General features: G+C 42.2%; 1 protein-coding gene across 2 annotated transcripts in view; it reads right to left on the bottom strand.

The window, feature by feature from the left end:
• Nucleotides 1-15,229, bottom strand: part of CACNG8 (calcium voltage-gated channel auxiliary subunit gamma 8) — a 174,896-nt gene that overhangs the window by 70,354 nt on the left and 89,313 nt on the right. For both annotated transcript variants that reach the window (XM_072110477.1, XM_072110475.1), the window contains one exon: nucleotides 6,685-6,768. In XM_072110477.1, the coding sequence (XP_071966578.1) occupies nucleotides 6,685-6,768 (84 nt within the window). The remainder of the gene's footprint in view (nucleotides 1-6,684; nucleotides 6,769-15,229) is intronic.

Genomic DNA, 15,229 nt, shown 5'->3' with positions numbered 1-15,229 from the left:
TTTATTTTATTTAATTAAACCGTGGGGGCCCGGGCCAGCTTCATATTAATTAATATAGGCTGCAGCCAGGCCGTGATGATTTATAGAGGCTGCAGCCTGGCTGCCTGGGCACTGGCTGTGGGCATGGCTGGGGCTGGGCCTAAAAATTAATATAGACTGGGTCTGCACTGCAGCCTGCCTGGGCTTAATCATTAATATCGGCTGCAGCCAGGCCATTAGAATTTTTTTTATAGAGGCTGCAGCCTGGGCCCTAGGCACTGTGGGCATGGCTGGGCCTAATAATTAATGTAGGCTTCGCCTTCACCGCAGCCTGGGCCTAATAATTAATATAGGCTGCAGCCTGGGCCCAATAATTAATATAGGCTGCAGCCTGGGCCCAATAATTAAAATAGGCTGCAGCCTGGGCCCAATAATTAATATAGGCTGCAGCCTGGGCCCAATAATTAATATAGGCTGCAGCCTGGGCCCAATAATTAATATAGGCTGCAGCCTGGGCCCAATAATTAATATAGGCTGCAGCCTGGGCCCAATAATTAATATAGGCTGCAGCCTGGGCCCAATAATTAATATAGGCTGCAGCCTGGGCCCAATAATTAATATAGGCTGCAGCCTGGGCCCAATAATTAATATAGGCTGCAGCCTGGGCCCAATAATTAATATAGGCTACAGCCTGGGCCCAATAATTAATATAGGCTGCAGCCTGGGCCCAATAATTAATATAGGCTGCAGCCTGGGCCCAATAATTAATATAGGCTGCAGCCTGGGCCCAATAATTAATATAGGCTGCAGCCTGGGCCCAATAATTAATATAGGCTACAGCCTGGGCCCAATAATTAATATAGGCTGCAGCCTTGGCGCTGTGGGCATGGCTGGGCCTAATAATTAATATAGGCTGCAGCCTGGGCCCAATAATTAATATAGGCTGCAGCCTGGGCCCAATAATTAATATAGGCTACAGCCTGGGCCCAATAATTAATATAGGCTGCAGCCTTGGCGCTGTGGGCATGGCTGGGCCTAATAATTAATATAGGCTGCACCGCAGCCTGGGCCTAATAATTAATATAGGCTGCAGCCTGGGCCCAATAATTAATATAGGCTGCAGCCTGGGCCCAATAATTAATATAGGCTACAGCCTGGGCCCAATAATTAATATAGGCTACAGCCTGGGCCCAATAATTAATATAGGCTGCAGCCTGGGCGCTGTGGGCATGGCTGGGCCTAATAATTAATATAGGCTGCACCGCAGCCTGGGCCCAATAATTAATATAGGCTGCAGCCTGGGCCCAATAATTAATATAGGCTGCAGCCTGGGCCCAATAATTAATATAGGCTGCAGCCTGGGCCCAATAATTAATATAGGCTACAGCCTGGGCCCAATAATTAATATAGGCTACAGCCTGGGCCCAATAATTAATATAGGCTGCAGCCTGGGCGCTGTGGGCATGGCTGGGCCTAATAATTAATATAGGCTGCACCGCAGCCTGGGCCTAATAATTAATATAGGCTGCAGCCTGGGCCCAATAATTAATATAGGCTACAGCCTGGGCCCAATAATTAATATAGGCTGCAGCCTGGGCCCAATAATTAATATAGGCTACAGCCTGGGCCCAATAATTAATATAGGCTACAGCCTGGGCCCAATAATTAATATAGGCTGCAGCCTGGACCCGGTAATAGATAGAGGCTACAGCATGGGCCTAATTAATCATGGAGGCCTCAGTTCAACATATTAATTTGAAGGGCTATATTAGCCTATAAATAATTTATCCATGGGTCCTGTAGTTAATCCCTTGGGGCTGTATATAGTTTTTCCTTGTGGGCTGTATGTAAATTTTCCATGGGTGCTGAATGTAATTAATTCAGCTTTGGAAGAAACCAAGAAAGTAAATTATTGTGTTGATAAAGAAAAGGGGCCATTTTTATGCTTATTCATAGGCCAGTATGCATAACAGTGATCAGGCACAAGAACCGACAGATCAACATGCACCTCCTTCCAAAAGATACAAGTCTGGAAGCCAGAAAAGAAAAGAGAAGCAGATATTGGAAGAGGAAATTAAGAAACTACCTTCCATTGAGCGCTTCTTCAGGAAGAGCACACAGAAAGAGAATGAAGAGTCTTCAACTTCCACTGTATTTAATACTGAACCAAGTATCAGTGCATCTCAAGAAGGATGTTCCAGCAGTGAGAATGTTGTTGAACTGGCTGTAGATGCTCCACAACAGCCAGTCTTACTTTGTCATTCTGGACCGCAGCCAGAGCTTAGTGATGATCCAGCAGAATGGCCTGATATAATCACTGATGCACTGAGATGTCAAGCCATTCAAAGGGGTCCTAAACAAGTAAAGCTGGAAGATTTCCCTCTTTCAGAATTTCAAGATGGTACAAAGAGACGATTCTCTTCTGCCCATTATTACCGATTGATTGGTACAGGAGAAAAAGTTGCACGGGATTGGCTGATTTACTCAGTGCTCGGAGGTTCGTTATATTGTTTTTGTTGCAAGCTTTTTGATAATGACTCAAAATCCATTTTCTCAAGCCCAGGGGGATTTAGAGATTGGAAGCATGTCGGTGGTAAGGGATCCTTGCATTCCCATGAAACTTCCTGCAGCCACATGTTAAATTATGCCAAATGGAAGGAATTGGAGGAAAACATATGTTCTGAAAGAACTATTGACAGAGATTTGCGCCAACAACTCCATTTGGAAGAACAACGGTGGCGTGAGGTGTTGCTGCGGTTATTGAAGGTTATTAGATGGATGGCAAAAAATAATCTACCATTCAGAGGATCATCAGATACAGTATTTACTGATCATAATGGTATTTTTTTGCAATTATTGGAGATGATCTCTGAATTTGATTTGGATCTGAAGGAGCACATGCAGCGTGCTAAAGAGAAAACCAACGTGCATTATCTTAGTAAAGATATGCAAAATAATTTTCTTCGTTTGATTGCAGATGAGGTCATTGAAATTATAGTTAAAAAAAATTAAGCAAGCTAAATTTTTTAGCATAATAGTGGACTGCACACCAGACATCTCCAAACAAGAGCAGTTATCACTTGTGCTGAGATATGTGGACGTTGACAATGTTGCCAAAACAGTGGAGGTTAAGGAAAGCTTTTTGGAATTTCTACACGTCACAGAAACAACTGGTATAAATCTTGCTAGTGTTGTCTTGGAAAGACTGACCAAACTTGGCCTATGCGTTTCAGACATAAGAGGTCAGTGCTACGACAATGGTGCTAATATGAGGGGACAATACAAGGGAGTGCAGGCCATTATTTTAGAAAAAAATCCCTATGCTTTCTTTGTGCCATGTTCTCCACATAATTGGAACCTTGTTATAGTTCATGCTGCAGAGAGCTCCAGCCAAGCCAGGCACTTTTATGACGTTCTGAATCGGATTTATACATTTTTCTCAGGAGCAACTAAAAGGTGGGAAGTGGCCTCTGAACATTTGTCCCATCTAACACTGAAGGCTTTGTCTCAGACACGTTGGTGTGCTCGTCTTGAAGCTGTGAAAGCCATTTTATTACAGTTTCCCCAACTAGTTGAAGCCTTGGAAGTATTCACTCATGGTAACAAATTTTCTAGTGACACATTCAGCGAGGCAAAGATTATCTTAGATTCCATTTGCAAATTTCCATTTGTTGTCTCGTTGTGTATATGGTATCACATTCTGCTACAGGTAAACCATATTAGCCTTGCTGTCCAAGCACAATCAATGAACCTTTCTCATGTTATTCCGCTTGTTGAGTCTGTTACTACTGCTTTTAACGAATACTTGCTGTCGGGTTTTAAAGAAGCTGAGTGTAAAGCTGCAGGTATTTGTGAGAAGCTGGATATACCAACAGAGTACCCAACACACAGAGTTAGAAAGAAAACACAACAGTGCAATGAAAAAGATTGCCAAGAGCCAGCATGCCAGCAAGCAAGTGGATCGTCATTTTCAAATCCAAGGACAGAATTTGAAGAAACCTTTTTCAAGCCTCTATTGAACACTGTCCTTGAGGAAATAAGAACAAGATTTGTTTTTTTGCAAAAATTCACTGCCAAGTTTGGATTTCTCAATGACCTCAAGGAAGCAGCCATTGATTTGCCTGTGTTACAGCAACATTGTTTAAGGTTCTCGGATCCAGGGGTTGATGGAGAGACTATGCTAGAGGAGCTGAAGACACTGGCTAGGATGCTTCCTGATCATCTAGGCCCACAGGAGACTTTACAGTATATAGTATCTCACTCACTCGTTCCAGCATTTCCAAATCTTGTTTTAGCATTGCGACTGTTGTTAACAATACCAGTTTCAGTCGCATCAGCTGAAAGGAGCTTTAGCAAACTAAAGTTAATTAAAAACTACCTAAGGTCCCAGATGTCGCAAGACAGGTTAAATGCCTTGGCAATACTTTCAATTGAGTCGAAAGAAGCGCAATGTGTAGATTTTAATCAGGTAATACACCGTTTTGCAGCAGAAAAAACAAGAAGAATAACTTTTTAAAAGGCCTATTCCATTGGATACATTGCACTTTTACAAATGTTTTGCACTAATGTTCTTTTAAAGTTTACCTGTTTACAATGCATGGAAGTCCTTGGGTACATTGCACTTTTACAAATGTTTTGCACTTATGTTCTTTTAAAGTTTACCTGTTTACAATGCATGGAAGTCCCTGGATACATTGCACTTTTACAAATGTTTTGCACTAATGTTCTTTTTCTAAGTTTACTTCTTTACAATGCATATAAATAAAATGTTTCATATTTGGTGTCTTAAGTTTATCTGTTTTTAATGCCGTCACATGAGTTCACTGTTAAGGGGCCCACTGAGGCTGTTTCGCCCAGGGGCCCACTGAAACCTGGAGCCGGCCCTGCCACTAAGGCTCTGTCGCCCAGGGGCCCACTAAAACCTGGAGCCGGCCCTGCACTCAGGTACCAGGGGAATCCAGCTGCCCCCACACCATAAGGTCAGGCTCTGGTAGGTAGACCTTGCATGTGTTCCAAAAAAAGTACCACTCACCACTCTTATACTGACCAGATTAATCATCCAGGATCAGACACAACAATTAATCTGGCATAGCGGAGAACTGTCTAATTTTACTCTGCACTGGTCTAAATCCCAAAAAGAATTAACACATCTCCTCAGTATGTACAGAAATTAAAATAAATACAGTGAAAACTCTCCACAAGATCACCCATTTGAAAAGACCCAGTCCCTAAAACACAGATTTTTTTTACAGTATCTGACTTTATATCAACATTTTACTCTATGAAAACTGCCCCTTTGAAAAATCTGTGGAAATGTTCATAGAAAAGAATGGCATGACTTTGATGTTTTTGATACCAGCTAAGCAGACTTATAGCTTAGTTGATTTTTTTTATTTCTGCAGTTAAAAATTTACATATAATTTATTAGTATCTGGCAATGTTTCCCTTAAACTGTATGACTTGAGTCAATTGTTTTGGCTATCCTTCTACAAGTTTCTCACAATTATTGGACCCATTTCTTTTGACAGAACTGATGTAACTGAGCCATGCTTGTTGGTCGCTTTGTCTTTTTAGCTTTGCCCATTAATTTTCAATAAGACTGATATCAGTGCTTTTGATGGCCACTGTCAATGCATTGACTTTTTATCCTTAAGCCACTTTGTAACCAGTTTGGCAACATGCTTCGGTTCATTGTCCATTTGCAAGACCCATTTGTGCCAAGCTTTAACTTCCTGGCTGATGTTGCTTCAGTATTGCCATAAAATGTTTTTTTCTCATGATGCCATCTATTTTGTGAAATGCACCATTTCCTTCTGCAGCAAAACAACCCCACAACATGATGCTGCCTCGCCCCCTTTTCCCCTGTGTTACAGAGTTGGGATGGTGTTCTCAGGCTTGCACAATTCTCCCTTTTTCCTCCAAATATAATGATGGTAATTATGGCCAAAAAGTTTAATTTTTATTTAATCAGACCACATGACATACAATTAAGTTATTTGTTCCTGTGTTTCCTAGGTGTAATGTCTTCTTCCTAGCAAAGTGGCCTTTCAGCCCATGTTGATTTCACTGTGGTTAATGACACACTGTTACCTACTTACCTACTTCAGCCAGGATCTTCACAAGGTCTTTTGCTTTGGTTGATATGCACATTTCAGACCAAAGCATGTTCATCTCTGAGACACAGAACATGTCTACTTTCAAAGCAGTATGACATTCCCATTATGTTTGCACTTTTGTATAATTGTTTTTACAATGAACAAGGCACCTTTAGGTATCCTAAAATTGTACCCAAGGATGAACCAGACTTGTTCAAGTCCAGAATTCTCCTCCTGATATTTGACTTTGCAGAAAGTAAAATAAATGTCTTCAAAATTTTCTCTCTCAATATTCAATTAGAAATAATTTTCTAATTATAATCATAATTGACCGAAAACGGGAAAGGATTATTCTGATTACATGTCAGATAGTGAGATAAACATGCATATTTGTCTTTTACATGGTGTATGTAAACTTCTTGTTTTAGTTGTACACAATTACATAATTAGGTGAGTCATAACGCATACTATATACTTTGTATCTGTACTTCCATTTACTTGGATTAAAAATAATCCATTTATACCTATTGGTGCCCGGAATCTTCTGTGTCTTTACATAATTAAGGAACCATGACTATTTATTTAAAAAAGAGCCATAAAAAATACTCACGTAGAAGATATTCAGCACTGTCATGATCATAATCTGTGTCTTCTGGGAAATGATTTATCTTTACACACACCCCTCGTTTTTGACCTATGTATGAGTAAAATGATAAAAGTTATTAGACACAAATGTTTGTACGTACAACAGCAACAATAAACTCAAAATCTGGGGGCTGTACCAAATACATGGCACTTTTTTGTGGCATTTAAGTTATTGGGGCACGTAGGCACCACTACATTGGGCCTGATCATTCTACCTGAGAATGTAACTGGGGAGATGATAAGTTGCCATAACAGCCAGGAGCCAGTATGTATACAATAAACTGAAATCTAAAAGTTTTACTGCATGGGTTATCAGACCATTCAGGATACAAGCACCCTAATGAAAACAAAAAATATTCTTTTAGTATTTTCTGGTCTATAAGACGCACTTTTTAGCAAGAAAAAATCTTGCTAAAAAGTCCCTGCGTCTTATAGACCGAAGGTCAGGAGGATCCAGCACTGCCAGACCCTCCTGACCTCTGTAAGGGAGATCGGGTGCTGCCCTGATATATAGCTGCACCCGATCTCCCAGAGAGGAGCCTCCGGACTGCTCTCACCTCTCCCCGATGTCCTACTGGTACAGGACCTGCGGTGATGTCAGAATCATGTGACTGATCACATACTTCTTACATCACCGCAGGTCTCATACTGCCATGCTGCGCTGGGACAGGGTGAGAAGAAGAGGAATGGGAAGCATGTGTGTGTGTGTGTGTGTATAGGTGAGCTGTGTGTGTGTGTATAGGTAAGCTGAGTGAGTGTGTATAGGTGAGCTGAGTGAGTGTGTATAGGTGGGCTTTGTGTGTGTATAGGTGAGCTTTGTGTGTGTGTATAGGTGAGCTTTGTGTGTTTGTATAGGTGAGCTGAGTGAGTGTGTGTATAGGTGAGCTGAGTGTGTATGTGGATGGATGATGCAGGGCTGTGTGTGTATGTGGATGGATGATGCAGAGCTGTGTGTGTATGTGGATGGATGATGCAGAGCTGTGTGTGTATGTGGATGGATGATGCAGAGCTGAGTGTGTATGTGGAAAGATGATGCAGAGCTGAGTGTGTAAATGTATGTCTCCGTGCGCTGTGCTTTAGTGCGATTTAATTAAAATATATTTTTCCTTTTTTTGGAAGCCTAAATCTGGGGTGCGTCCTATAGTAAGAAGCGTCTTATAGTCCGAAAAATACGGTATGTATTTTAAACATAACTTTATATAAATAACATTACAATTGTTTAAAAACTGAGTGTTTTATACAACCTAGGAGGACCATAAAATACATACATTTTTAAAAATAAAAAAATGACTACTTTTTAAAAGTTCTTTAAAGCATGAGAAAACTGTTAAACACACTGATGCAAATAATAAAGGTAATAGGATGTTTTTATCAGGTCTTTTTCCCCTTTCCACCAACTCCATGCCGGGGCTTTAAGGGGGGGGGGGGGCAGCCAGGAAGTGGGCATGGCTGGCGCTGCAGTCGGCAAATTTTCATATTTTCATAAGACGTAAAAACAAAGCTCATAAGAGGGGGCGAGGGGCGCACGGCAGCCACAGTAGCAAGGTAATTAAAACTGAACCTTTTTCAATGGAAAGAAAAATGTATCTAAATGATGGGAATGCCAATATATGATACTGCAATGCAATGTAATGTATCTTTGACTCGCGACAACTGGGCTGCCTGAGCCTCAATCTATCTTGGGATCATTTTAAAGCTGAAATAAATTGTTAAATAGATGTTTTATTGTTGATGAAATAAAGAGATTTTTATATATAAAAAAATATATTTTGTAAGTTCCCCTACTTTTTAGGGTGTGATAAGTTAGATTGGGGGGAAGCTACCCGTACTCCTCTATAGGACATAACTTATTTGGGTTATAAAGCTCATAAGAAGCCTATACATTTTCAATTATACCACTTTTGTGTTTTTTTAGTTTCCCAGTACATTCCACTGAATATAAAAATGTGTCATTATGTATTCTTTTTATAAAGATGCTATATAAAATGCCTTGACCACAGTTTCCATTTTTTATATGGAAAAAGAAACATTTTATTTTTTGCTTTTATAAAAAAAATTATTGTTGGGGGGGGAGGGGTCTTCTGGATTGGGTCCCAAAATGGAATCAATTTTTAAGATGTTCCCGTTTTTTCAATAAATTTCTTTAATTTCAAAGCTCCTTTGCTTTAGTTCCTAATAAATAGTGGATTATTTTGCCCTACTTTTTTCTCTTTCTTCATAGCTGGTTTCTGTTCTTGTTCCTCTTAAATATCATTATACTCCTTTTTTAAAAGGGCCTCTTCTTAATTCCTTGCCCTAAAATGATCCAAAATTATCTCCAATTGCACTTCAAAATCCTCATCCTTGGAGGGCAGAGCCTAACTGAGCTGCATGGCGGACACTTAGCTCGGAGCTCCCGCATTACAACTCTGAAACGAGCCATATAGCGACCCTGACTTACACCAACATGGGCAAATCACTAAAAGATGAGGCACAGGAAAGACTGGAGACCCCCTGAGGGAGAAAGGGATAAGGAGACATGCTCAAATTCCTCCATAAAAAACTCAACACACTGCTACGTTAGCAGCAGAGGAGGAACAAGAGGACAACTTAGAGGCAGAGGGCACCATGGAGGAGGCCTCCGCATCAGACCTCATCGCTCTACCCTGTCTCATGCTGAAAAAACTTCTGGCACAGGCATTCTCAGCAGTTATGGTAGAGCTAGGATCCATACATAAAGAGATGCATGCCATCGGTCAGAGGGTGGAAGCGCTAGAGGACATACAAGCAGCCATCATAGACCACAGAGCAGCCATGGCACATAACTTTAATCAGCAGTCAGAAGCCCTTAACATGGCCCTGCTCCTCATAGAGGATCGGGATAACTGCAGTAGGCGGAAGAATGTTAGACTGAGCGGCCTACCTGAAGGACATGGTGCCCTGTCTTTATAGTTACTTCAGTTTTTCAGCAGGAGTGGACATGTTTAAGTCTGCCTATGTTGGCCCAAGAAATGGGTCTCCATTAGAGATGAGCGAGCACTAAAATGCTCGAGTGCTCGTTACTCGGGTTGAACTTTTCCCGATGCTCGAGTGCTCGTATCGAATAACGAACCCCATTGAAGTCAATGGGAGACTCGAGCATTTTTCACTTAAAGAACACATTGAAAGAACACTAAAGAAGAACACATTGCAGATGTTTGCAGATGTTTTCACTGAAAGAACACATTGAAAGAACACAGTGAAGAACACACGCGTGTCTTCGGATAAGTTAGCAGATGTACGGAACATCTGCAATGTGTTCTTCACTGTGTTCTTTCTGTGCTTGGGCTGGGCTGTGATGTGATCAGGGTCGGACTGTTGGTCCTGCTCCAGCCCGCTCCAGCCTCCACTTCAGCCCCCGCTCCTCTCCTCCATGCCCGCTCCGTTTCGCTCCAGCCCCCGCTCCGCTCCTTCATGCCCACTCCAGCCCCCGCTCTGCTCCACTTCAGCCCCCGCTCCGCTCCTGATCCAGCCTCCACTCCTGCATGCCTGATCCAGCCTCCGCTCCATGATGCCCGCTTTGTTTCGCTCCAGCCCCCGCTCCGCTCCTCCATGCCCGCTCCAGCCCCCGCTCCACTCCAGCCTCCACTCCTGCATGCCTGATCCTGCCTCCGCTCCGTGATGCCCGCTCCATTTTGCTTCAGCCCTCCAGCCCCCGCTCCACTGCTCCATGCCCGCTCCAGCCCCCGCTCCGGTCCACTTCAGCCACCGCTCCGTGATGCCTGCTCCGTTTCGCTTCAGCCCCCGCTCCGCTCCTCCACCGGCACGTGTGTCTTCGGATAAGTTAGCAGATGTACGGAACATCTGCAATGTGTTCTTCACTGTGTTCTTTCAATGTGTTCTTCACTTAAATGATCCTGTGTTCACTGTGTTAACTGTTTTAATTGTATTTTTCACTGTTCTTCACTGTGTTTCGTTAAGTAAATGCTCGATCTCGAGGCGGCGAGATACTCGTACGAGCAATGAGCCATTTCGAGTACTCTAATACTCGAACGAACGAGCATCAAGCTTGGACGAGTATACTCGCTCATCTCTAGTCTCCATAATAGTTTTTTATAGACGTTGAAAGAGTTGTAATTCCCAATCAGGTACCCACCAACATGTGCTGGACGCCTCTCAGGAAAGTTTTAATTTTGTGGGAGTAGAACCCTGGTTCCCACACCCCATGAGACCGCAGTCTCAAATATTTCTGTAATTTATACTGGTGTGAAGCTACAGACAGTTTCTGCAGCAACACTATATGTTTGTTTTAGATGTTATACACTGGTTGGTCAAAGTGACACATATTTACATAGGGAAGAACCATGAATGCCCAAGTTTATGTAAATGATGGCTAAAATAAGAGTGTGCACTTTTAACGTGAGAGGTCTGAACACACCTCAGAAGAGGTCTTAGCTTTTTACCCTTTTCAAAAGAGAAAAAGCAGACATATGCATATTACAAGAAACTCATCTGAAGCAGGACAAAGTCCCTAGATTCCCTCTTAATTTTTTCTCACTTGTGTACCACAGTGCATTTAAAAAGGTGGCCAGGGGAGTGAGTATATTGGTAACCAAACAAGTAACCTTTACGCACTCCAATATCTGGAGGCTAAATTAAACACTTTTAGATGCAGAGAAAGACACACTAGATATAAAAGAAAAACCCAGAAACTACTTTAAAGACCCTATTCTAGGTGACCTCCCCCAGAAATACACATGGGAAGCACATAAGGTTTATATAAGAGGAGAATTAATGGCTCTAGGGGCATGGGTTAAAAACAGGACAAAAGGGGCGTGGATTGACCACCGTTGAAGATGGCCGCATAGACCCTACCTTTGAAAAAGGAGTCTTGAACACCCGTAGAGCTTATGGGCAAGAAGGGGGCCACAGAAGATCAGCCGGACGGGTCCATCCAGTGTTTCTTTGTGGCACATCCCACAAACAGTAATGGCCCCGACAGCACGCGCATGAAGAAAACTATGCCACTCCTGTATCTGCAGGCTCCAGCACAACATACAAAAGGTCGGAACGACACACAACCTTCTCCCAGTACATCCCAGGGAACATCACCTACCTTTGATTTCCCTGCTAAGTGGTCAGATAACTCGTCACCAAAAGGGCCCAAGATGGGGGCTGCAACAAACCATACTTCTAAACAGCAAGTGAAGATACAGGCCCCAAAAGCCTCCAGACCTCACCAGTTGCCTCCCAGCGTGCACCAAAATGACAACTCGCCAAAGTCTAACCCGGCGAAACAGTGGCAGAAAATGCATACCGCCAGCCAGGCCCTACAAAGCGGGAGTACCACACTTGACTCCAGTGATCCCCCATCAAAAGACACATTTGAAGCATTTCAGACCACAGATAAAATGGTCTCCGAAAATATGCTAAAGGAAATGCTGGAGACGCTGAGAACCTCTCTAACACAAGACATGCTACAAATGGTGTCTCCTTTTCAAACTGTAGTAACAGAGCTCCAATCATCAGAGGTACATATTGAGACCAAAATGGCGGAATACACCTCAGCATTTAACAACCTAGCTAGAAGATAATGTTCATCAACTACAAGCCAAAATGGTGGACTTTGAGGACTGCAATAGGCAGAATAACATCAAATTCAGGGGCATGAGGTGGAAGATATCCATTCACAGGACCTGGTTCAGCATTCTTTACCTTTATAGTGCAGTTTTGTGCTGAGAAAAGTTTATGTAATAGCCGCACTACCCCTCTTACTTCTTGAGTACTTATAAGTGTACCTAAAAAACCAGTGTATTCACCTTGTTATTTTGTTGTCTGTGATTAACCGCTTTTCTGTTTTCTTAATTATTTGTAAAGTGATCAGGTGGAGCAGGTAGTTCCCAAGGCCAGTATTTAGCATCTAGACTTCCCACATAACGGACAGATAATCGACACTTAACACATCGGCCGAAAAATCCTATCCCTCAACGTAAGAGGCCTCAACAGCCCATTTAAGCACTCATTACTTTGGCGAGAGGCCACAACCCAAAGGTGTTTTATCCTGTGCAAAACCCATGTGTCTCACAATTCGCCACTTCCCCTACACCACAAGGACTTCCCGGATATCATAAAGTCTACCTTTTCTTGTAGCCCTCCACTAGTGCTTGTGACCCTCCACTAGCTCCTAGCGGTAACAATTCACAAAACAGTTGTGGACCCACAAATCAGATACATAATCGTTGTTTGCACAATCAACAATATGGACGTAATAAAAGACAAATCCACTTTTTTCAAAAGGTAGTAAGAATAGCGTCCAAGATAAAGCGTGGCCCCCTCCTAATGTGTGGAGACTTCAACATCATCGCTGATCCCTCTATTGATACATCATCTTTACCCTCCACTCTCCACCTCACCTAGGTCTGGCAATTTTGTCCCACTCTCTATTCGATGTCTGGAGAACACGACATTCAGATGAGATTACTCTTATTATTCACCAGGACATCAGAAGTACTCGAGAATAGACTATTTCTTAGTGGAGAAACCATTATTAAGTAGAATTGAAGCCGACAGCATTGGAACAATGGGATGGTCAGACCATGCTCCCTTAACACTTACACTTTCAGACCAGCATCCTAAGCATAATGACTGTGTGGCGACTCAACTCTTTCTTGGTAGCTCATGACCTTTATTCACAAAAAATTGAGACCTTTATCACCAACTATTTCAAACTAAACACAACTGACGACGTTGACATAGCGACGCAATGGACAGCCCACAAAGTATATGCGAGAGACGAAATCTCCAGACTTGGGGGGCGAGTGAAGAGAGAAAGAGAGAAACAAATTGCAGACATCACACAAAAAATTCACCACCTAGAGTCCCTAAATAAAAACAACCCATCCCCCAGAGTAGCGACATTATTGAGAGAGGAGAGACTCCACCTTCGTTATATCCTGTTGTAAAAACAAATCCTTCTCAGGCAGATATTGACTCTTTCCTAAAAACTTAAGGTTACCCTCCCTCTCCTCATCCCAACTTCAGGATCTCAATCAGCCAATCACCCTACCTGAGATCCTCAAAGCATTAAAAACCTTACCAAATCACAAGTCCCCTTGTCTGGACGGCTACTCTAACGAATACTTCCTAAGATTTTCCCACCTACTGGGTGGGATACCTCTTAAAAGTATATAACAAAGCGGCAGAATCGGCTCCCTTTCTCCAGAAGGGAGAAACCCACCCACTCAATAGTGATGTTAAATTGTACACAAAAATATTAACCACCAGAATCATGGAGGTCATCCCCCACCTAGTAAAAGATGATGAAGTTGGATTCACAAAAAATAGGCAAGCCCCGACAACATTAGAAGAATTATTACACTGATGCAATACTGCGAAGACCATAAAATCCCCGCTACTTTTCTGACAGTGGATGCCGAAAAGACATTCAACAGAGTCTACTGGCATTTGTTTTCTCAGCCCTACGGAAGTTTGGATTCTCGGGATTTATATACTTGGCAGTCCAGGCCCTATACTCGTGTCCTAATGCTTCAGTCTTGATTAATGACCCTCTCTCCCTACCTTTCCCACTAACAAACGGGACCCATCAGGGATGCCCCCTATCCCCTATATTTTTCAATCTTTCTGTTGAACCTCTAGTTGAGGCGATAAGATCCAATCCCCTAATAAAGGCAGTCGAAAATTAATGCAGTCTCTCACAAAATCGCCCTATTTGCCAACGATATAATACTTATCAACAGCCAACCGGCATCTTCACTAGATCATGTCTTATTATCAAGTGGCTTATTATAAAGTCAATAACTCTTAATCCAAAATTCCCCCTCTTGCTATTACCCCAAATCAAAGCTTTATAAAAGAAGTACACTTTAGATTGGCAAAAAGACCATATTTCGTATTTAGGGATCCACCTCTTCCTCCCAACAGCAGCTTTATATAAATACAACTTTCCCCCTCTGGTGACGAATATAGCCCAAGAGCTATCAGACTATTCACAATTCTTAATTAATTGGCTTGGAGGGGTTGCAGTTTATAAAATGATGGTATTACCTAAATATCTTTTTCTTCTCAGAACACTCACCATCACTCTCCTTAAGTCTTTCTTTTTACATGTCAAAAAACAACTCAACAAATTTGTTTGGCAAGAAAGAAAACCCAGAACTTCCATGTCAATTCTTATGAGACATAGAAAGGCCGGGGGATTGGGTCTTCCTTAGAAGACTATTATTCCTCATGCATAATACACCAGATGACCCATTGGTGGAACTCATACACTAAAAAATCTTGGGTTAGATTGGAAGCCTCAATTACTCATTACTCTACGTACCTGCATGCTTTCTGCTTTGTGGGGAATTTCCCCTCCAATCCTCATTCTTGCAATCAATACACTCTTCAGACGCAGTATGGCAAAAGTTGACCTCTACTACTAAAAAAGACTACTTATTATCCAATCACGAGGTCCCTATCAATTTTTTCGAATTACATATACCGGGGTCACATCTTAGGACCTGGAAAGAGAGAGGACCTGGAATCACTAT

The sequence above is a fragment of the Engystomops pustulosus genome, chromosome 6, assembly GCF_040894005.1.
Source record: "Engystomops pustulosus chromosome 6, aEngPut4.maternal, whole genome shotgun sequence".
Taxonomy (NCBI): Eukaryota; Metazoa; Chordata; class Amphibia; order Anura; family Leptodactylidae; genus Engystomops; species Engystomops pustulosus.
The sequence above is the reverse complement of the archived record's forward strand: the minus strand, read 5'-3'. Positions and strand labels throughout refer to the sequence as shown.